At 47.9% G+C, this 22,827-nt stretch overlaps 2 protein-coding genes across 2 annotated transcripts; one reads left to right on the top strand and one right to left on the bottom strand.

The window, feature by feature from the left end:
* Positions 1–7,539: 7,539 nt before the first annotated feature.
* On the top strand, positions 7,540–11,146 carry LOC311326028 (phosphoglycerate mutase 1-like). The gene is made up of 4 exons (XM_084458866.1): positions 7,540–7,811; positions 8,354–8,628; positions 9,688–9,868; positions 10,036–11,146. The coding sequence occupies exons 1-4, from the start codon at positions 7,673–7,675 to the stop codon at positions 10,203–10,205; spliced, it is 765 nt and encodes a 254-aa protein (XP_084314992.1). The 5' UTR covers positions 7,540–7,672; the 3' UTR covers positions 10,206–11,146.
* Positions 11,147–11,252: 106 nt separating this feature from the next.
* Positions 11,253–20,749, bottom strand: LOC311326027 (SMC5-SMC6 complex localization factor protein 2-like). Its single transcript, XM_084458865.1, has 17 exons — positions 20,684–20,749; positions 18,551–19,725; positions 17,875–17,957; positions 17,067–17,180; positions 16,800–16,973; positions 16,577–16,673; positions 15,864–15,951; positions 15,579–15,720; positions 15,377–15,482; positions 14,598–14,774; positions 13,961–14,055; positions 13,700–13,787; positions 13,023–13,187; positions 12,811–12,888; positions 11,744–11,830; positions 11,565–11,633; positions 11,253–11,379 (listed from the first exon to the last, which is right to left on the bottom strand). Exons 2-17 carry the CDS (start codon positions 19,610–19,612, stop codon positions 11,317–11,319), a joined length of 2,688 nt encoding a protein of 895 aa, XP_084314991.1. The 5' UTR covers positions 19,613–19,725; positions 20,684–20,749; the 3' UTR covers positions 11,253–11,316.
* Positions 20,750–22,827: the final 2,078 nt, after the last annotated feature.

The raw sequence follows: 22,827 nt of genomic DNA, 5'->3' as shown, positions 1-22,827 counted from the left end.
ATGGCCCAGGCAGCGCTGGCCTATATGTAGCTCATATGTTCCTGCTTGCCCAAGGGTGGATTTGAAACCGGATCTCCCGCGGGACAAACACTGTTTTAACCAGCTACACCGATGAAAAGCCAGGTCTTCATCGGCGTGGGTGGATGGTATTTGTACCTGGAGAGTTAGTTTAAGTTTAGGGGCGGCTGTAGCTCAGTTGGTATAGCGGGCCGTTCAATGATCGAAGGGGCAGTGGTTTGAATCCCAGCTCCGGCTGTCCACATGTCGAAGTGTCCTTGAGCAAGACACCTAACCCCAAATTGCTCCCAATGAGCAGGTTAGCACATTGCATGGCAGCTACCATGTAAAGCCATTACAAGGCCATTGTAAAGCGCTTTGAGTGCCGCTAAGGTGGAAAAGCGCTATATAAGTACAGTCCATTTACCATTTAACCAACAACTCGCTACCTACACAAGGACTTGGTTATACATACATACAGAAACCAATCAATCTAAAACACAGAGGCTATGTTTTAATAAGCTACTCGCATGACATTATGATATGAACACACTAATAATAACATAAATTATACAATATAGGGAAAGCAACAACACAGGACCTTCTAGTGCTTCACTGAGGAATGTCACATTATTTTACACAATATAATAATGCCCACCTTAGAGGGCCCGGTCACCTGACACAGAGTAGGACGACCCCAGAGCATCACCAACATCTCCACACAAAAGCATGCATGAAGAAAATAGAAGATCCACTCAGGACTACTTTAACAAGAGAAGAATACCATCTAGTGCTTCTCGCTGACATTGCATCCACTTGGGTCTCATATTGTTTGTTCTGTCCACACGGAGAACATAGAGGAGTGTTCCTGTGTCATGGCCAGACGAGGTGTTCCTAGTGTGCTTCATGGCCACCTCAAATGTCCATCATGCCTTTAAATCCAAACCACTTCCGGATCCGCCGCCGGAGGTCATCAAGCTCCAGCTGTATCCTGCTCCCCACCAGCCTGCGCGGGCGTCGGCAGAAAGGCCTGCGGTATCGATCCGGCCCGGTGCGATCCAGGTTCCCCTCAGGTGGTGGTGCTGATCCTCTGCATGTCCTCTGTAGGACCCCTCCGATGCACGCGCAGGTGCTCCGTGACTCGGTACTGTCTGGAGAAGGCCATGGGGCAGTGGGGACAGGAGTAGGGCCTCACGCCCAGGTGGGAACGCAGGTGTCTGTTGAGGAAGCCCTTCTGGCTGAACACGCGCTCACACAGGGAGCACTGGTAGGGCTGGCCACATCCACCACCACCACCACCACCAGGCACACTGCCCCCTAGGACCACCCCCTCCGGGGGGGCTGTAGAGCCTGCTGAGAGAGGCTTGGCTGCTACGTCCAACAGGAGCAGGGAGGAGACACTGGTCTGGTTGCCGCTCACCCCCGGAGAGTCTCCGAGGGGACTGGGGCCTTGTCTGGGGCTCAGGCTGGGTTTGGGGCTGGGGGAGGGAGCCTTTTCCTCCAACTCACTGGAGGGGGCTGGCCCATGTGTGTCACTGGGTAGACAGTGGTACCGAACCTGGCCCTGGTAGGAGTGTATGTTACTGCTCTCCTGTGATGTCACTTCCTCTGGGAGACTACGGTCTACCCCGCTGCAGGGTTTTCTTCCAGGAGCTCTTCTTCCTGACTCCGCCCACTCTGGCTCATTGCTTGGGAGACAGGGTCTCCTGGCGAACCTTGACCCCAGTCGGTCCTGGGAGGAATCGGCAATGACATCATCAGCGTCAGAGATGTTCTCAAATAGAAAAGACGGGCGGAGTCTGGAGGTCTCCTCTGTCTCCGACTCCGATTGGCCACATGTAGAGAGAACATTGTAATCAAAGTCTAATGTCGCTCTCTCCGTGGAGGTGTGGTCCGAGGGTGGACAGCTGCAGTCATTGGCTGAGAGGTGGATGTGGGAGGAGCTGTGTGCGTGGTCCGCCTTATGCCCCGCGTTTCTAAACTGAGCAGAGAGAAGACACTCACTTCCCAGGTCTGAACAGATGACAGGCTGTGTTAGCACAGCCCTCTCTGCGGGGTGCAAACACGACGACCTCTGACCCCTACAGCCTGGCTCATCGGGAGCAACCTCTTGGACACTGGAGCTTCCTGTACTGGCCGATTCCAACTTCCTGTTTTTAAACGGTGGCTGGTGAAACTCTGCCTCATCCTCCAGATCCCTCTGAGGCCCAGTTTGGTGGAGACAGCGTTGGTGGAGACAGCAGTTGGATTCGGACCCCTGTCCCATCCTGTCAGCCTGGGGGCCGGTCTCTGCCAAGGGAGACGGTCTCGCTGCCGTTCGGCTGTGACAGATGACCGGGACCGCCCAGCGGCTCGGGGGACACCTGTCACTCCTCCCACAGGGCTGCTGGTCATAAACACTCCTCTTCAGATGAGGCTCCCTACTGGCTGGAGGGGACAGACGCAAGGGATCAGGGACATTATTTTCTAATTATATCACCTCATTCAAAAGGCACATCAGACCCTAAATCAGCACTCCTACTCTGAGCTGTTTTGTGAATATGGCAGAGAGCAGTGAAGGATACAATTCTCCAAGAAAAAACATTCATTGCGATAGATATCATATCACAGTTGTTTTATATTAAGATTTTACACCATTGGCTTTCTTACCGTCAGCAGTCCAGTCAGACTGGTGTGCTGCGTCCAACTTGCTTCTCAGAGACCGCTGCAGTTCCTCCATCTGCAGGTAGATGGCAGCAGAGAGTAGAGAGCGTTGCTTGTGTGGCGGAGGCAGGGAGCCGGTGTAGATGTAGTCCAACAGACACCCCAGCACTTCTCCAGTGAGGCTGGGCCCTTGCAGGTCGAGCAGAGCCCCTGTAGGGGATAGGAGAGAGGCCATAACGGGACTGGAGGCGGCCAGGACGTTTCTGTGGGCCAAGTAGAGCCTATCTGGACCTGGCTGGGGGGATGGGCGGATCACACAGTCACAGAACTGGCCCTCAGCTCTCTGGCTGTTCAGTCTGCTCAGCAGGCACATAGCATGGTCACTAACCGCTATCACCTACAATAGAAGAAGACAGACAGATTAGTAGCCTAATAATCAGAGACACAGACTAGATAGGCTACTTATGCCAATCAAAAAAAGCACACACAATACCAAAATAAGTTGTTCAGTAGCATGTGGGCATGTTATAGGCTGTGACAAATTATGAAAGCTTGAACATTGCTCAGTGATCTTTAAGGTGATTTGCATGGTAATAACCAACTCTCAACAACTAATCAACAAATAGATGTAGCCTATATGCTAGGCTGTAGACTATGTTTGAACATATAGTTCATAGCTATGAAGCTGACATATAATTTGCACATGCAACTAATCCTAACAGGCCTATTATAGACAAACAAAACTTAGTGTAACTAAAAACTTAATTGATTAGCCTAATTGATTAGCCTAACTATGAATTATAATATTGTCATATCTATTCACATAACAACCTATGTTTTTCAACTCTCACTAAAAGAAAAACAAAGAAAATCAGAGGTTGCTTACATTCATTGTGAATCCAGACAAGCGAAGAGCATGGAATCGTCCCATGAATGGAGATCTAGCGGGTAGTGTCTACGTGTGCCCACTCATTCGGAAAACAATCACACGCTTTTCTAGTACGAGCCCGACGTGACGACAGTACAAGCACCTGCTTATAGGGAGTCCCTGCCGTGACGTCAAAGTCTCCATGTCCTTGTATGGGTGAGACCCCACTACGCTGTCTCTGTCTCGGGTTACGGTCTGCAAAAGCCCCCAATGCTTTGTTGATAACTATCTCTCCACTTAACCCCTACCACGTGCTCGTCGCCACTGTAGGCTGCTTAAATTAGGCTACAGAGATTTTCAACCAATGGAAATTGGCTACAACCATAGGAAAAAACACACAACACCAAACCAGGATTAAACTTGTTACAAGTTACTGTGGCGACCTTGATAAGGTCATGACCAGGCTACTGTTCAACAGAAGAGGATCCTCTCCTCTAGATGGAGACCACTGAATCCATCCACACCACAATCTCTGGAGGCAACGCAGGTCGACACGACACACCATGTGTTGGAGAAATAGGGTGTGTAGACCTACTCTAGCCTATAGGTAGGCTATATGGGATGGTTATGAATGACGTTAAGTAAAGTGCGGGATAGGAAGGAATGCGCGCTAAAAATGTGACTGGGCTGATATACCCATCTTTCTTTTTGGCTGGCCCACTGTGCCATCTTAGTTTTGTGAAGTATATAGAAAGAAGAATACATAGCAGCTACACTTCAGAAGAATCTGAGTGATTCATCCTTTGCAATATATAAAACATTAATTGCGGGTGTTACCCCAGAGCAATAGATTCATTCTGGCCCTGGAGCTAGCAGACTGCCGCTATTAATAGAGAAGATAGAAGCTCCCCTGAGCTATCTGGACACAATTTGGAAATAGAATCAGGAAAGGTAACACATGGTCCAGACAGGCAAGCCATCATCCAGGCCTAGCATCTCTGAGGGGAATGTGTCAGCCTACAGGTGCTCTAAAGACAGTGGAGATGGTTGTGGACTTCAGGAAGAAGCCAGCACCCCCATCACCCTCGGTGACTCGCCAATCGAGTTCTTCTGCTTCCTGGGCACCATATCATCTCCCAAGTGGGAGCTGAACATCAGCTCCCTCACCAGCACAGCAGAGGATGTACTCACTGAGGTGGCTGAAGAAGTTCAACCTGCCAAAGACAATGATAGTACACTTCTATACCGCCTTCATCCAACGAGCCTGTCCTCACCTCCTCCACTGCCATCTGGTATGCCGCCTCCACAGCCAAAGACAAGACCAGACTGCAGCTGCAGTGATTGGCTGCAATCTCTCCAGGACCTGCACGCCTCCAAGGCCGTGACGTGGGCGAGAAAGATCGTGGCCCACCCCTCCCACAAACTCTCTGAACCACCGTCCTCCAGCAGGAGGCTGCGGTCCATCAGGACCTAAACCTCTCGTCACAAAAGCAGTTTCTTCCTGATTGGAACCAGCCTCATTAACAAGGCCTGTGTCCCCCACTGACCATGACTCTGCAGCATTATTTGTATATTACATGCATATGACTTACAGTTACATTGCATAGAGGATAAAATTGTACTTGCCCCATTGCTTCATGCCCCATTATATTCTGCACTGTTCTGTCATTTGCACTGTCATTCACCGTGTCCTGTCTTGTCCTGTCCTGTGCTGCACTGTCATTAACCGTGTCCTGTCTTGTCCTTGCACCTTGTCTATTTAGTTTCACTAACAGTCTAAAGCAAATTAGTAGCATGTATGAAACCAACCTGGCTAAATAAATCCGATTCTGATTACATTTTCCAAGGATGTTTTTTTCTAAAGACCAGAACAGAAAACTGTGATGCGTGATTATTGACAGTGTCCATCTGGCCTGTGCGGTAAGTAGCCTTGAGAACCAATGGTTCCAAAGCCTAGTGGCCCACAGGGCAGGAGCCTATCTCCTGATTCCTTAGCATGAGGCAGCTTGATGTAGTCCCCCTGGACATGACACTAGTATGTTGCAGGGACTTACCCCCAATACCATCCTTGATGCTGAGTGCTAAGTAGGGAGGCATTGGGTAACAGTTTTTATAGTCTTTGGTATGACTTGGCCAGAAATCGAACCCCCAACCTCCCAATCTCAGGACGGACATTGTAACCACAAGGCCACTGGGCTGGTAAAGCTGATGACATGGCCCTTGCCGTAGGCAATACAAATTAGGCCTAGCCTATTGGAGGCACCAGACTGCATCAGTGTTGCCATTCCATGAATCAGGTGCACGCCTGCCCTCAGTTTTCCACCCCTGCAACAGATTTGTGAAAACCTGCAGGCCTACAGTAATGAATGAGGGGGTGTCTTTAATTGAAAATGAAAGATAGGGGATTGCTCAATCTACATTGCACAATGTCTGAACAGCAGATAAATTGAGTCTTGAATACCTTTTATTCAATAGGCTACACTTTAATCAGTCAGTGCCAATAATAACCCCTTTCATGCCCTTGCCTCTGTAGGCTAACAACAGATCACAGGCTGGGCGGCTGGATATCTGCCCACCAAGTGCTCGTCTAGCCGTCCTTGGCTGTCCGACTTCCTCACTTCCACATAGGTGACACAGGCTACGTGCTGTTCCATTAGAGGGAACTGGCCATAGCTCACGTAGCCTACTGGTCAGCTGAGCAGCTAGGGACCCCCTTGGGCAGTTCGTAAAGGACTACAGCTGTTCACCTCGTGTCCTCCCGGGTTCTAAAGATATCCATCAGGCACTTGGCAATATCAGAAAGGTGGCAACTGGTAATATCAGCTCTAAATGTTGATCCAGCGACACATAGCCTATCAATGCACGTAGAGAATGATAATAAATGGCCTAATAGTGGAAATCCTTGAGGCAAGGCTACTGTAACATTATTGTCACGGCGATTAAGCAATAGCCGTCTCTAACGCAAAAAAAGTTCTAATAGGCCAGCAAGTAACTTGCACGTGTATCACACTTTTTGGGGTGCTGACTGTCTGCACTTTCTTACCCACCCAATTATTATTATTTATTTTTTTTACATCAAATGGTGGATTGATGGCAGGGACGGACTGGGACAAAAATTCAGCCCTGGCATCTTGGCCCAGACCGGCCCACAGGACTGGACTGGGTGAATATTTCCGACGCGTGAAATGGAACACCTTCAGTTTCGTTTTGTTGACGGGGGGGGGGGGGGGGGGGGGGGTTGGGGGTGCTGCTCTGCGCGATTTGTTGACGGGGGGGGGGGGGGGGGGGGTGCTGCTGCGCGATTTGTTGACGGGGGGGGGGGGGGGGGGGGGGGTGCTGCTGCGCGATTTGTTGACGGGGGGGGGGGGGGGGGTGCTGCTGAGGCTCTCTAGCGGCCCACGCAAATGACACCTGAAACTAACAGAGGGAGGGGTGGGGCCTACATATGATTGGGCCAGCCCAGTGTCAGTATAGAAAATGGACCAATGGGCCGCTGTCCCTGCTCTATGGGCCGTTCGTTAGCTCGTTTTTTTAGATCGGCCCACAAGTAGGTCCGGCCCACCGGGCATTTGCCCGGTACGCCACATGGCCAGTCCGGCCCTGATTGATGGACAATAGCCTGAAGTGTCCTTGCGTAAAGTCCCGCGTGGGTAGGCTACTCTACGCACTCTTTGAAGACAGTGTTTCTCTGTGATGTCTGGCTGTATGCCAATTGACGGTTTATTTTAATGAATTTTAATTCTGATATGCAGGATAGCCGATGCTTTGTTTTAGTGAGTCCTTTAAAAACCTCTTAAATCGGCGAAAACAGGCTATTAAGAGTCCTATCTGAAGAGCAAACCTACTAGGTTTTTAACTCTGCGCCAGGATTGTCTAACAAAACAGCTGTAACAATGTTTCACATTTTCACTTGAAGGTCACGGAATCATAGTCCACTAGTGTCATTGAAGCATACAGGAAGCTAAACGCGGAATTTCATTGGATGTGAAATAAGGGATGTGGACAAGTAACCAATCACAAGCAACATTTTCACCATCCGGCTGATACTGACAGTTAGTCCGAGTGAAGTCTCACGACAGAATAAAAAGGTTCCCCAGACTACTACTGTCCTCAAGTAAAGCCTGCAAGTCAGTATATATTTCGTGGGACGATAATAGGTCACAAATGTCTGTCTACAAGTTGGTGCTGATCCGTCACGGGGAGAGCAGCTGGAACCAGGAGAACCGGTTCTGCGGCTGGTTCGATGCGGATTTGAGCGAAACCGGGGAACGGGAGGCGAGGAGAGGCGGACAGGCGCTTAAAGGTGAATATTTATGTTCGAGCTTTGATCAAACTGGAGAGAAGTGTGTCGGGTGGAAAGATCTAGTCTATAAATGGGGCGTAGCACAGCGCACTGCACTCGCCCAAATCTGCACAGCGTATTCAGAGTAGACTCTCTCTTAGATCTCGACATAGGAATTAGAAACACCAAATAATACTTTTTAGAGTATTTCAGAACGGATTATGAAACCACTTGTTTGCCTACAATGAACATGATATCCACACATGCGGGATTGGACGCGGTGTGCCTATGTCCCGCCTCCTTTCGCTGTAGTGATCCATACCGGACACCGTCCCCGCCGCTCGTATCTGACGTCCCAGCTGAGTGAACGTGCAGCTGGAGGCGTGATGCCTTTCCGCACTATGACTCCCGCTGCTGCTTTATTGATGTGTCTCCCACTGACTGTAGAGCTAATCCCAATGGGGCCCTCTGTGGTCCATGTAGGCTAGCTGATCTACTGTATGGATACCTCGTCTGCCTAACTAAACCTTTCCAATTATGTTCATTCTTTCTGACCATCACAGATGCCGGGTATGAATTTGATGTGTGCTACACCTCCGTGCTGAAAAGGGCCATCCGCACCCTGTGGTTGGTTCTGGACGGCATCGACCAGATGTGGGTGCCGGTGCACCGGACCTGGCGACTGAACGAGCGTCACTACGGCGGCCTGACCGGGATGAACAAGGCGGAGACGGCAGCTAGGCACGGAGAGGCCCAAGTGAAGATCTGGAGGCGGTCCTATGACGTCCCTCCTCCCACCATGGACCCCGACCATGACTTCTACTCCATCATCGGCAAGGTGAGACATCATGACAGAAAACTAGTATCCAACTAGCCACAAAGAAGGGCTACAGGGCTACAGTCTTGTTAAATGGTAAATGGACTGCACTTATAGTGCTTTTCCACCTTAGTGGCACTCAAAGTGCTTTACAATGACCTCATTCACCCATTCACACACACATTCACACACCAATGGTGGTAGCTGCCATGCAAGGTGCTAACCTGCTCATTGGGAGCAATTTGGGGTTAGATGTCTTGCTCAAGGACACTTCGACATGTGGACAGTCGGAGCTGGGATTCGAACCCCAGACCCTTCGATCACTGAACGACCCGCTCTACCAACTGAGCTACAGCCGCCCCATGTTCCCTCTTCCCTGGGTAGCTACCTACCTACCTACCTACCTACCTACCTAAATCAGCAAAGTGAATTACCTTAATACAAAGCCAGATAACCATATGTTGCCCATTCCCGTACATGTGGTGTACCACCAGAGCATGTGAGTGACAGGTTGCACCGGTGTGCTGGTCGCCTGCACCCTCAGCAGGCTCCCATAAGCAGACCAGGTCAGGACTTTCATTTCGGATTGTGCCCAAATACAAATGGATACAAATCTGCCCGCTGCCGAGTACCCTACATTAGTCATGTCAAGTACAAGACTACATCCTCCGTCTCAGATCATTTGTGAGTTAATGTATCACAGGGGGGAGATCATTTACGTCAAGTTAAAGTTCAAAGTTCAGGTGAGATGAGAGTTTATTGGGTAAGGTTCCCACTACATTGAGGGGCAGTAAGCCCATCTGACCGGGCCACTTTGAGAGTTCATTAAGTATATGATTTTTTTTTTTATCCACAGTGACTTTTGAGTTAGTGTTGGGTTAAAGTGCCTTGCTCAAGGGCACAACGCTAGGCAACGATTGACAAGTGGCACCGCCCGGTCATGAACCAGCGACTCTTCGATCACTACACACTACCTCCCACCGGCAGAGATGGTTGGCTAAGGGGCTGCATCGAGAACACTGATCCTAGTATCCGTTCTGTTCTTTGACATGAGATCTGTTGTTGTTGTTGTTGTTGCAGGACCGTCGCTACGCTGACCTAACGGCAGACCAGCTTCCTTCTTGTGAGAGCTTGAAGGACACCATCGCCCGGGCGCTGCCCTTCTGGAACAATGAGATCGCCCCGCAAATCAAACAGGGGAAGAGGGTGCTCATAGCTGCCCACGGAAACAGCCTCAGGGGCATCGTCAAGCACCTTGATGGTAAGTGCTTCCTCTCATCAGAGTAGGCAGAAGGTGCCAACCAACAGTACAAGCTACTTATTATGCACAATGGCGGGGGCATTATTCCTGCAATATCTTTCTGTCCCATGTTGCTGAATAGAAGGTGGGATAACTCGCCGTGTCTCTCTGTGATGCCGTCTCTGCAGGCATGTCAGAAGAGGCCATAATGGAGCTGAATCTGCCGACGGGCATCCCCATTCTCTATGAGCTGGACAAGAACCTGAAGCCCGTCAAGCCCATGCAGTTCCTGGGGGACGAGGAGACCGTGCGCAAGGCCATGGAGGCCGTGGCTGCACAGGGGAAGGCTAAGAAGTAGAGAGTTATGAAAGGAGGAAGAGAGAGAGAGAGAGCAAGGAGACCCCTAGTGTGTGCCATAGGGAGTAGATCCGTTCCCAAAATCTATAATTTGCCCAGTTAAGGAAAAAAAAGTGCAACACTTGAGCAAAGATCAGTTTCTAGGAACATAAAGTTGCAACAATATTAATGGTATAACTGATAAGAGTATTTATTGACCAAGATATTTAATTGGGGACCAGTGTTGTCATTCCATTAATGTATACATAAAAGCTAGTTCTCTAGTTTTGACATATACAAATATTTGACATATATAAATATAGTAATTTATCTAACATACAACAATTTATTTAATTCTATTGTTATAAAATATTTCCAGATGTTGTATAAGGAAGGTTTGCACTAAAATATAATTCTCCCAGAGGACACAGAGGGCAGTTTTATGCTATTCTGGCCTCATATTAATAAAGGGCACAATAAAAACAATAGGATACTACAAAGTGTTACATGAACAGTATTGATTCTGATCTGATCCAAGTTGTATAGTCCAGTCCTATTAGGCTTGCATCATGGTGGGATTTAGAACAGTTCCCACCTCAGTAAATTCCTCACCGTTGTTCTGTCTATGGATGGTTCTATGGATGGTACTACACATAACGTATAGTTTGATGACACATCATCTCATTCCTTTTTCTCAAAAGTGTGGCCATTTGTCTATGGGACCAAACATTTAGGATTTAAGTACAGTTTAATTGTATTGCTGTACAGTATCTGTCCGTGAGGACAGCAGCTCCCCCACCCTGCCTTCCCTATGGGTCAGTGATGTATATGGACTTACAGTATGGTGCATCACCTCTCGGCCATCTCAGTTTTCCATTGCTGCCGATCATATGACTGAAAGCTATTTTAAAACGTTATTGAAGTTGATTTACAATGTGCTGTCTAAATGTGAATCAAGGCTGTGTTCCATCATTAAAATAAGTGGTGAAATACATGTGGATGCTGTGTCCGTTTGTTACCTTTCCTATATATATTATATATATATTTATTTTTCTTCACAAACATCACATGAATAAAACAACAACAATAGCAGAACAATTAACAAAAGTGATATGAAAATAGGGAGGGAAACGTTAGTTCTCCTGGCCGTCGGTCATCTCTTCAGGGAGAGGCTGCCAGTAGTCATAGAGTCTCCCCTGCAGGAACAAACACAGTTGTGAATACTTTTTCTTTGTCGCTTTGCATAATGTACAATACACTAATGTTGTACACAAACATGCTAACAGGACAAAACGCCAACAGCACAGCTGAAATGAGTTAGTCTAGGGTCTTCTTGAACACTACGGTATTTAAACTTAAAAACAGAATCAACATCAGCTACCTGGAGAGGTCTGGTTCTCTGAAGCAGCACCTGCCACTTGGTGTAGATCCGTGCTACAAAGTCCTTCACCTGGGAGAGGGAGAGAGAGTGGTTGGTAAACAATACAGAAGCAGCAACAGTATTTATCCCAGTCATTACCCTCAATAGCTGGGTCTCCAGCAACCTGACATCATTCCCACCTTGCTCCGATAGAGACATTTCTTGCTCTCTCTGATGTCACACTTGATGTGCTTCTCCAGCTCTGCACATAACAACAGCAGCTGGTCCTGGGAAGACAGTAAAAAGATGCAAGTAAACAAACAGTTTATATAGCTTGGCCCTGTTCCAATAACTAACTCCTACACCCCTCACTGAGGCTTGGGTGACGTATTTCTGGAGTTGCGCAAGGGCACAGCCAAAGTCCGCACTTTACCGGCCTGCTACAAAACGACTTGGGACACCCTTGGTGACATCATTCATTGAAAACATCTGCGAGAGTTGTAAACATTGTTTTGCAGAGTCTCAGCACGGGCATTCTCTGTTCCAAAATCGATAAATTATGATAAAAACATTCTCCTTTTTGTGATAATTATGATACTGAAAAACCTGACATCAAAACATCTGTTTTCTCCATGTTTTAAATATGTGGCAAGACAATATAGGAGGTGATGCATGTAGGCTACTAAAAACATAACCACTAAACATATTCATTTTATGAGGTACGCATGCAACACAACTGTAGTAAGTAATCGCTTTGCTTTACAGGTGCCACCAATTAACTTGTGTTTTTACCCCCATATGAATATACCAGTCAGGATTCTTTGAAAGGTTTATTGATCTAATTAAATTTCTGACTTGCCTTACACCTAACTCCCATGAAGATGTGACCAGAGCTTGATGAAGGTAAACATCATCTCGTCGGTCCCTGTAGTTAAATGCGTTTGACATGCCAGCATGTCAAACACCACTAATCGTGGTCTATTCACTTCAGCGAAGTGTGTTCAGATGCGAACTCATGAGAAGGTCGCATAAAGGGCGCATTGGGGGTGTAGGCTACACCCTTGTGAACCCAAAATGGGACACGCCTACACCCTTGGAGGGTACACGCACACAAAGTGCAGGAGTGCAAGGGTGGGTATTGGGCCAGGGCCCTTGTATATAAAAAAATATATATATATTTATTTATTTATTTTTATATATATGATATGTGCAGAAATGTCTGACTCAAAAGATAAGGCCTGGCATGTGTTTTGTGCTTAGTGCTTACCCTCTGATTTGAAGGAAAGAACTCGAAGTTGGCAGCTTCATTAGCCAACGCCAGAAGGCTGTAGCTGAGGTAGTAGGCCTGAAACAAAAATAGACATCACAGCTCACAAACTGAGAATCATGTTAAGATCATCTTCACAGGCTCGGCAGGACAAACACATTAAGTATCCTCAGACAGTGCGTTTTCAGACGCTAGTTTTCCTTCACTCTGACCTGCTGATCGAGAACGTCGTCATCGTTACAGTCATCGTCGTCGTCCTCCTGTCTCCGTCTCCCCCCGTCCTCCTCCTCCCGTCTCCACCTCCTCCTGGAGGCCTGCAGGTTCCTGAGGAGGGCCGAGGGCCGCATGTGGCGCATGTACGGTCGCAGGTCAGACAGCTGGGGCACAGAACACACTGCAGGTTAGCGACGCCGCCGTTTAGCGATGTTGGCATCTACGACCAACTGTGGCAGTGGTGGGGTGCTGTTACAACATGGAGCATTGCCATCTTAAATGATTTATCACACTTGTGTTTATTGCGTATATTGTGTTGTATATTGCAAATGCTCATATATTGTAATGCTCATGCATTTCAGTTCTCAACCAGCTGCCATATGAGTATTGAATAAAAACACCAAACGTTATTGGCTTGCAGAGTCTGTACCTCTTTTTAAGTCCCTTCTCAGTTAAACCCCTTTTTTTATTGAGCTGCCGTTAATGTCATGTAATTTTCAAATACCTCTCTCGATGTTTTAACTACGCACTTTGTTACCATGTATTGAAGGTGCAATATAAATAAAGTTTTTTATTATTACTATAAACTAGAAGAGAAAGCACATACAGAGTGGCCTTTTAATTAACGTGTGACAGGAGGATTGAAAGAATTAACCGTATTTATCTGGTTTCTTACCTGGAACTCCGAGTTGGTGGGCGTATAAATGCATCTTTGGTTTAACAGCTTGGAGATCATCGACACACTGAGGTGTCTCCTGAGTTGCCTGCGCAAAAACAGACAGCATGGTTTGAGTCCGGCACAGTGATTAGTGTGTTCGACTGGTGGTGTGCGTCTCTACAGTCGTTTAGGGGGGCATACATAAATACAACATGCTCCACCTCCGAGAGAGGGGAGGAAGAGTTGGACAACCAGAAGAGGAGGGAGAGCCGGGCTTACAGTCCCCGCATGTTGTCAGGCAGCAGCTGGACCAGCCTGCGCAGGTTGTGGTGGTCCTCAGTCAGGGCTGTGAGAGCCAGACAGATCCTGGGAAGCTGGAGAACAAAGGTCCGTTGTTACTGAAGAGGACACAACTGTAGCAACACTGTGGAGGTGGAAAAATGGATTCTATTCGATTATTGATTGATTCACAAATTCTCCAAAAATCGATTCCTGTCGGTGAGTTGTTTTGCACTAACGTTACAGACATGTTGTTGTATGTTTGCCGGTGGGCCAGCAGAGGGCGCATCATGTATTTAATGGGATACTGTAGTCAAATGGTGGCAAAGTCATTGAAAATAATATAATCCATTACATGGATAATCATCAATAATGGTTTTGGAATCAAATCGTGACCCCGAGAATCAAAATTGAATCATGAGATCACTACAGATTCCCTTCCCTAGTCGTCTTAGCGCTCGACTCTAGCCTGGTTTCACCATCAGTTTTAGATCCTGTCTTGAGCCCGCCTACTCCCAAACCGGCGGAGCCATGTTGTTCAGCAGGTCGATGGGTATAATAAGGATAGTCATAGAATGAGGGAGAGAGGGAGAGAGAGAGAGAGAGAGAGAGAGAGAGAGAGAGAGAATGAACTGACCATGTCGTTCCAGTCCCTCATGTTGTTCACCAGGCTGTGTTCCAGCGAGCTCAGGTGGTCAGCGGGCAGGAGAGTGAGCTGCGTCTCCAGGCCTACTTTGCTCACCACCGTCAGCAGCAGCAGCAGCTCCGTGTCACTGTAGGCCCGCGGACACAGGGCCGTCACGTCAGACAGGTACTGTAGAGAAAGACCAGGACAGGATTACACGTATACACACTAAGGGTGGGTCCAATTAATCAATTAATTCATTGATTAATCAATCATGATGATCACAAACATGATTTTTGGTCATTAATCGATTTGGGCCACTTATTTTTTCACTGAAACATCCTTTTAGAAGATATTTAAACTGAATGTAACTAATGTTGTGCATCATCAGTTCTGTAGCGCTATATTGATCGGAATGGTGACTAAATTACAGCATCAAAATCAATGGAATTGTGGTCTTTTTTCATTCAAATAAGCTCGTCTTTTAAAACCAAATGTTTCGAATGTCTGCAAAAAATTATCAATTCATTGTTCATACCACCCACTCTAATCAACTATGAGTTCCCAAATTTCTCCCACGGGGATTATTAAAGTATCGTATTGTGCACATCCCCCACATACCGTGCACAACAGACACACACAAAACAGACACGTAATGGCATCTCTACCACAACCACACTGTGTACGTACGTACGTACTGTGTACGTAATGCCATCTCTACCACAACCACACTGCTACCTGTACCACACAGAATATCCCTTTCTCACACCCAAACCCGGGTCTCGTCTCACCCTGATGACGTTCTCAACGTTGTGTTCCGGGAAGGTTCCGTGTTCCGGGAAGGTTCCGAGTTCCTCCTTAGAGGACAGGTTCTCTGTGCTGACCTGGACGCTCTCTCTAAGCAGACACACAGATGGAAGCAAATTCTCAGAAGGAAATCCTTCATTTTGTGTTTATACTTGAGTATGAATCAAAATGGAGGAAAAGACTGACAGCAGGTCTCCCTCTGTGAAGGCGGGCTGCAGACTGGCCAGAGGGAAGAGGGTGACGTAGGGAGCCCCCATGTTCATGAAGACCAGAGTCACGTCCCCCACGCTGGGCACCCACACCTCAAACTGGTCGCTTTTGTTCACCTCTGAGGACACAAACGGGTAAAAATGGATGCTTTTGCCTTTTCACCACAATGAGAAACAAACAGAGAATGGGAACTCAGCCATGAAGACGAAGACACACACACACACACACAGAGAGTACACAGACACACACACACACACACACCTATGTGCTCAGCAGCAGAGCAGGCGATGTCTCTGAGAGTCCGCAGTATCTGGTGGGCGACACCCCTCTCTGTGTGGACCGACATCATCTAACACCCACAATGGACAAATTAACCGAATGAACAAAATATACTTGCTAAGACACTGAAAAGTGTGCAGCATTTGGGTAACACTTGATACCGAGGGGGCCCTTATAGGTGTGGCTATGGGTCAGTGGTAGAGCGCTTGACTGCAGCTCGAGACATCAACGGTTCAATTCTGGGTGACGCCACTTCCTACATTTTTTAGCACTTTGCGATTTCACATGTAAAGTGCATTACAAATAAAATGTATTCTTATTATTATTATTGACTGCAGCTGTTTTTCCCATGGTGCCGGCCAGCAGGCAAGCTGTGGGCACACAACGCGAAATTCAGGACACTCATGGACAGGACGAAACGACAAACTGCAAAGGCACCTGAGCAAATCGCCGTTGTCAGGCACGCAAATCTGCATCGCTAGGCAGTGGCTCGGAACAGAATGCTGCCAACTAGCTAACGCTGGCTAGCTAGCCATCCAGAGGCTGTCGCTGTGGAACATGGCATATACAGTAGCTGTAGACTATTGATGGGGCCCCTCAAAATATCATAAAAGTATCATTAGGAAGAGTGTGAGAAGGGGGTTATAGTACCTGGAAAAGGGAGTTATAATACCTGGAAAAGGGAGTTATAATACCTGGAAAAGCCAGCGCGACACCTGAGGCGGGCAGGGACAGGACTGGTAAGCTGCCTGTAAAAACCCAGTACCGAGCTGGAACCTCAGCTGATCTGGACTGAGCGTAGAGAGACAGAAAGAATAATGCACGCTACCTAAAACTCTAATTCTCTTATACCACACCCACATACTGGAACTGGCGCACACACACACACACACACACACACACATACACACACCTCACCGAAGGACTGTTTTCTGTGCGGTTCCCTGCGTAGTGCCATTGCATTGCCCGAGCTTCAGAGTATTCTGGTTGAAAAGACGGCCAAAGTATGAGAGACAGAACACCTCTTCTCCTGGGGGCAGGTCTCTGACGGCGCTGGACAACATAGACAAACGCTGCTCTGCTTGAAGCTCTCTAGTGGGAGGCAAGAGACACGCACATTAGGATACTCACAGTACACCGAGCAGCGCCCAGATGTCAGTGTGCCTGTGTGTAAGCGATCATTACTTTTTTTTGATTGAGATGGCCTCATGCATGTTCCTGTCGCTCTCCTCCTCCTCTTCAAGTTTCAGCAGATCCTCGGCACAGGAGAGCTCTAGCTTCATCTCAGTCTCCTTAGACCTGGGACAGGGTTAGGAGAGCTCCAGGTTAGGAGAGCTCCAGGTTAGGAGAGCTCCAGGTTAGGAGAGCTCCAGGTGAGGAGAGCTCCAGGTTAGGAGAGACCCAGGTTAGGAGAGCTCCAGGTTAGGAGAGCCCCAGGTTAGGAGAGCTCCAGGTTAGGAGAGCTCCAGGTTAGGAGAGCTCCAGGTTAGGAGAGCTCCAGGTCAGGAGAGCTCCAGGTTAGGAGAGCTCCAGGTCAGGAGAGCTCCAGGTTAGGAGAGCTCCAGGTTAGGAGAGCTCCAGGTTAGGAGAGCCCCAGGTTAGGAGAGCTCCAGGTTAGGAGAGCTCCAGGTTAGGAGAGCCCCAGGTTAGGAGAGCTCCAGGTTAGGAGAGCTCCAGGTTAGGAGAGCCCCAGGTTAGGAGAGCTCCAGGTTAGGAGAGCGCCAGGTTAGGAGAGCCCCAGGTTAGGAGAGCTCCAGGTTAGGAGAGCTCCAGGAGAGGGGAATTTAGGGGTATGCATCTCCAATGGTTTATATGAAGAGGGTTTTCACGGCCCGTGAAAAGTCGGCCATGTTGGAGGCATTAGGCTACTGAATGTAGATAGATCAATAGACAGATAGCTAGCTAGAAAGATGGGTCTGTCTACATTCAGTAACATAATACCTCCAAAATGGCCGACTGATGACAGGCCGTGAAAACCCTCAGAGCTTTTTACCTCTGATTGCTCAACTTCTCCCTCAGCAGGTCATCCAGTGTGTTCCTGTAGTTGACAGACTTCACTTTGGACGACACGGGCAGCTGGAGACGACGAAGCAAAAGAAAAGATTACTAACTAGCAGCACAGCGGAAATGGATTCGTGTGGGACTCAAATACATTGATACACCCGATGCCTCCTGTATTGTATTTCTTACCCTGCTGGTAGAGCATGATTGTCTAATCCCCATCAGATCATGTTACTAGGGTGTGGCTAGCTGCGTCTTACTATTGTTGATTTTTGAAGGCCTGAGGCCGGTGAAACGAAAACAGAAAATGCATATGGAGCCAGAATGTGTGATACTTTGTTCCTACTCCCAAGTCTACTTCCTGTTCCTCCCTTCAGCACCTCACTACACCTCTTTAGTGTGTCGCCTTTTACACACACACACACACACACACACACACACACACACACACACACACACACACACACACACACACACACACACACACACACACACACACACACACACACACACACACACACAGGACTTACTAGCAGCGCAGTTTTTGCTTCTCAAATACTGCACGGTGCATCATTTGAAACCTAAATGGAGACCAAACACCACTAGCAGCCTCCAATCTGCAGAAGCAAATGGACGCACTCGCGTAATCAACTACTAAATGAGCTTACATGGTTGGACTGGGACCCGGGGCGCGCGGGCGTGCCGGGCGCAGGGTAGGCTCCCTTCGCTGGGGTAGTCGGGGGCCGGGCGCTGCCTTCCAGGATCTGCTGCAGGGAGAGCAGCTGGTCCTCCTCGCTGCTGGTGCTGCTCTGGCTCAGGTCCAAATCCATCCCCAGGCTGAGGCCCAGGCTTAGCTCCTCATCTAGAAGGTCATCCTCCTCCTCCTCCTCCTCCTCCTCCCCTCTACCAGTTCTCTGTCCCTCTCGTCCCCCTAGTCTGTCCGTAGGCGTAGTCGAGGGAGACTGGCAGGGCGGTACACTCTTGGGTCTTTCCTTGTCCTTGAATGGTTGGGTACTCCCAGGGGTAGCGGGAGACTTTGTTTTAACCAGCTGGTATTTTAACTGTCTGACCGCGGGGGAAGCTGGGCAGTCTGCGGATCCCCTGACCGTAGGGATGCTCAGTTTAAACAAGCTGATACGTGGCTCTAAACTCATGATTTTGGGGTCCAAAGTGAGCGACGTTAAGGGGTACCGCGCCATTCTAGAAGGGGATCCTGACACAGAAGCGCTGACACTAGACGCTCCGAGTGGAAAGGGGGATGCGGTGTCTTCCTTCCCATCAGAGCTGGGCTGGGCTGCTTTACACTGGGAGCTTGACACAATGACCACAGGATCAGGGGTGAACAGCTCGTCCTCCTGCAGAGCTGATGTTCTGCTCTGTGGGTGAGCCGTTCTCTTCTGTCGGGATCTGTGAGTGTGCGCTGGAAAGCCTGAGCTACAGATGGGTTTGGGAGTCGCGCTGGCCGCGCAGCCCATCGATTCACCTCTGACCTTTCCTCCGCTCATCGCTCCTTTGCTCTGGTCCTTGCTCAGGACTCTGACTGGCACCGTGTTGCCAGATTTAGGGTTGCCAGACTGGAGATCACCGCCGCCGTCTCTGCACCCCTTCGTCGGGGTCTGGGGAGAGGCTGCTTTGGAGATGGGGCCTTGATGGCGAGCGACAAACTGCTTTAGGTTATTCAACATTCTCGTGGAATCTTGGAATCTAAGTGGCTGGCTGGATGTTGGCATGGGTCCTGATCTTATGTCTGTGGGACAGCGCTTCTTGGATTTGTCCGCTTCACCATGTCTGCCCTGTGAGTCTGGGGTTCTGGGCCTCTTCAGAGACGGGACTCTGCTGCCCCCTGGTGGAGTATAAGAGAACAACAACTGTGTCATTCTATAACACAAATGAGCACATAAGCCCATCTGGAGGGTCAGCTCAACTATTAGGAGAACTAATAAAGAAACCAAATAAACACTTTAAAAGAAAGCAAGTAAGAGGTCCATGCAAAATCTTCACATTCCGTATTTAGATTTGTGCAGAGTGAAGCTTATGCCTGGTTCAGACTACACAAATTCAGCCTGATTTTGGCCCAATATTTTGTCGCCGACAGTGTCCAGCATTGGACCTGGATATGAACGTCGGGAACAATGAAACCCCTTGTAGTGTGACATAATCAATCAGCGATTTGGCGTCAAGAACGCCCTACGACACCCCGACGAAAAGTCTAGCATGTCAGATTTTTTTGGTATTTTCCTGCCTAGTCTGACATCTCCTGCGACCATGCCTACGACGTACCTTGATGGTGACCAATAGGATGACAGTGTTCTTTACAACACATCCGTTACCTCAAGTTCTCCTTGAAGGATAGAAAGCCCATACTGTCCTCTTCGTGACACCCAGGAACGGGTCGACAATTGTTTTTTCTTTAACAACAATGTTTTTTTTGCTTTCACAACAACCAGCCACCATATAATTTTGAGTATAAATAAAGTTTGAATACAGTGTATACAATACTTTTTCCATGACGGACAATTTCTTGACGAGACTACCTGAACTCATGGTAGTGGTCATTCGTGTAGTGTTGCCAGTGCCCAGGCCACGACAAGGCAAGAAATTATGGAGCTGTGATCGCCTAATCTGACATGGTGACATCATGAAAGACAAATATTTTGTGTAGTCTGAACTGGGTCAAAGAGGAAACGTCCGTTGGCTCCCCACTCTGACAGAACGAACGTGTAAAATACGCATAAAGCGAAAACGTACGTTGTTTGGAACTGCACAAGTATGGAACATGTGGAAATAGTTGACATTTATACCTGGAGTTGACCTTTCAGTTGACCTTTCAGTTGAAGGAGTCCCTCTGTGCTCCAGTGAGGTTTTTTGTCTCTGAGCAAGGATCAAAAGAGGCACAACACCATTTAAATAAGAGCTGATTATGCATGGGAAAGGTTATAATGCCCTAATCACACCACAATCCATGGAGGCAGACATACAGGCCAATGTCACAAAGTAATCGGCAGAGCATGAGATAAAGAGCCCTGTGCTGTTTAGAAGGACTCCTTTTTATCACTATTAATTATGTCACTGGGGGTCCATCAATAAGCCAAACAGCAGTTTTTTTTTTTTTCAATCACTCCACATAGTTGTTTGTGCTGTAAATCAAGATGTATACATTTTTGTCCTTGTGACAAAGGGGGTGGGTGAGTGAGTGGGGGTGGGTGAAGATAGGAATCAATAAACACCTGTTCTACAGCAGCGGCTCTACAACTATTTTACCATCAGTCAAGTGAAGGGAACCCTTTCATGCAAGCTAGGGAGATAAAGCAACACCAAAACTAACCAGCGGAGGGTTTGGGGAACAAGTACCTCTTGAGAAAGAACATGGTTGTGCATGGTGGGTGAGAGTGAACCACTCTTCCGGAGCTCGTCTTCTTTGTCTCCTGAATGCTGGGAGGACTGGGAAAGCTGGGAACAATGACTGTGCTGCCTGGCTGGGCTGGCCCTCGGGCTCCAGCAGGGGTCTGGGTGAGGATAGCCTTCCTGACTAGACCTGGAGGTGAGGGATGGGGACATGGAGTGGAGTGTGGAGCTTCTAACATCCATGGACACAGCCTAATAATAAGACAAACCAAAAACATTAATCTGTAGAATTGACTCAGGAATTGCAAGTGCATCAAATTTTGCACATTTCCCTCTTTCTTTGACAAAAAAAAGCAGTCTAGGATGGTGTGATCATGCAATCCTAAACCATACCTGGTGCATGTCCTCTCTTGAGGTTGATCCATCCGTGGGGACCCCCGATCTGCATGGAGGGACCGTGTCATCACTCTTGGTGGAGAGAAATGAAGTGGGTTTACAGGGAGCCAGCTGACTGAGCGTGTCCTCCATTACTGACTAAGGAAACAAGGCAAACATGCAGAAATTGAATAATGTGTTTATTAACCACAGCCCTATTATCAGTTAAGTACTGTAACGTTAGCTACTGCCACATGAAAATCTCATATAGGGAAGGACAGAATAGTTAACATATTCATTTACCTAACGTACCAGCGAAAACCAGCGAAAGTGAAAGCGAAAGTGAGTCAACTAACGTTAACATAAGATAAGATAACATTATAATAGCTATCCACCTGACACTTTCTCAACTCTCTGGACTTAATGACATGTAGAAAAGCGTTAAGAGGTGTGTGGCCGGTGCTGCTGTTGCACCTAACTTAACGTTCAACTACAAACACAATATCTGCTAACTCTGTCAGCTAGTAACGTATAAAGATATTAGCTACGCAGCTATAGATCATATCATAGCTATGGCACGGCGTTATACGGTTATACGGTTTACAACCAACAGCAGAGCAAATCACTCACGACGTTATTGTTTTTGTGAATAGAAACCAAAGACTTGTTTCGAATCCGAGCTAGAGAGCATCTGGGGAGAAGTGTAAAGTCTGAGCCTGCTAATCAAGCTAGCTAGCTAGGTCTCTATGCTAGCTAGGTCTCTATGCTAGCTAGGTCTCTATGCTAGCTAGGTCTCTATGCTAGCTAGGTTTCTATGCTAGCTGGGTTTCTATGCTAGCTGGGTTTCTATGCTAGCTGGGTTTCTATGCTAGCTAGGTTTCTATGCTAGCTAGGTTTCTATACTAGCTAGGTTTCTATGCTAGCTAGGTTTCTATGCTAGCTGGGTTTCTATACTAGCTAGGTTTCTATGCTAGCTGGGTTTCTATGCTAGCTAGGTCTCTATGCTAGCTAGGTTTCTATGCTAGCTGGGTTTCTATGCTAGCTAGGTCTCTATGCTAGCTAGGTCTCTATGCTAGCTAGGTTTCTATGCTAGCTAGGTTTCTATGCTAGCTAGGTTTCTATGCTAGCTAGGTCTCTATGCTAGCTAGGTTTCTATGCTAGCTGGGTTTCTATGCTAGCTAGGTCTCTATGCTAGCTAGGTTTCTATGCTAGCTAGGTTTCTATG

The sequence above is a fragment of the Borostomias antarcticus genome (genome assembly GCF_949987555.1).
Source record: "Borostomias antarcticus genome assembly, chromosome: 25".
NCBI classification, from domain to species: domain Eukaryota; kingdom Metazoa; phylum Chordata; class Actinopteri; order Stomiiformes; family Stomiidae; genus Borostomias; species Borostomias antarcticus.
The sequence above is the reverse complement of the archived record's forward strand: the minus strand, read 5'-3'. Positions and strand labels throughout refer to the sequence as shown.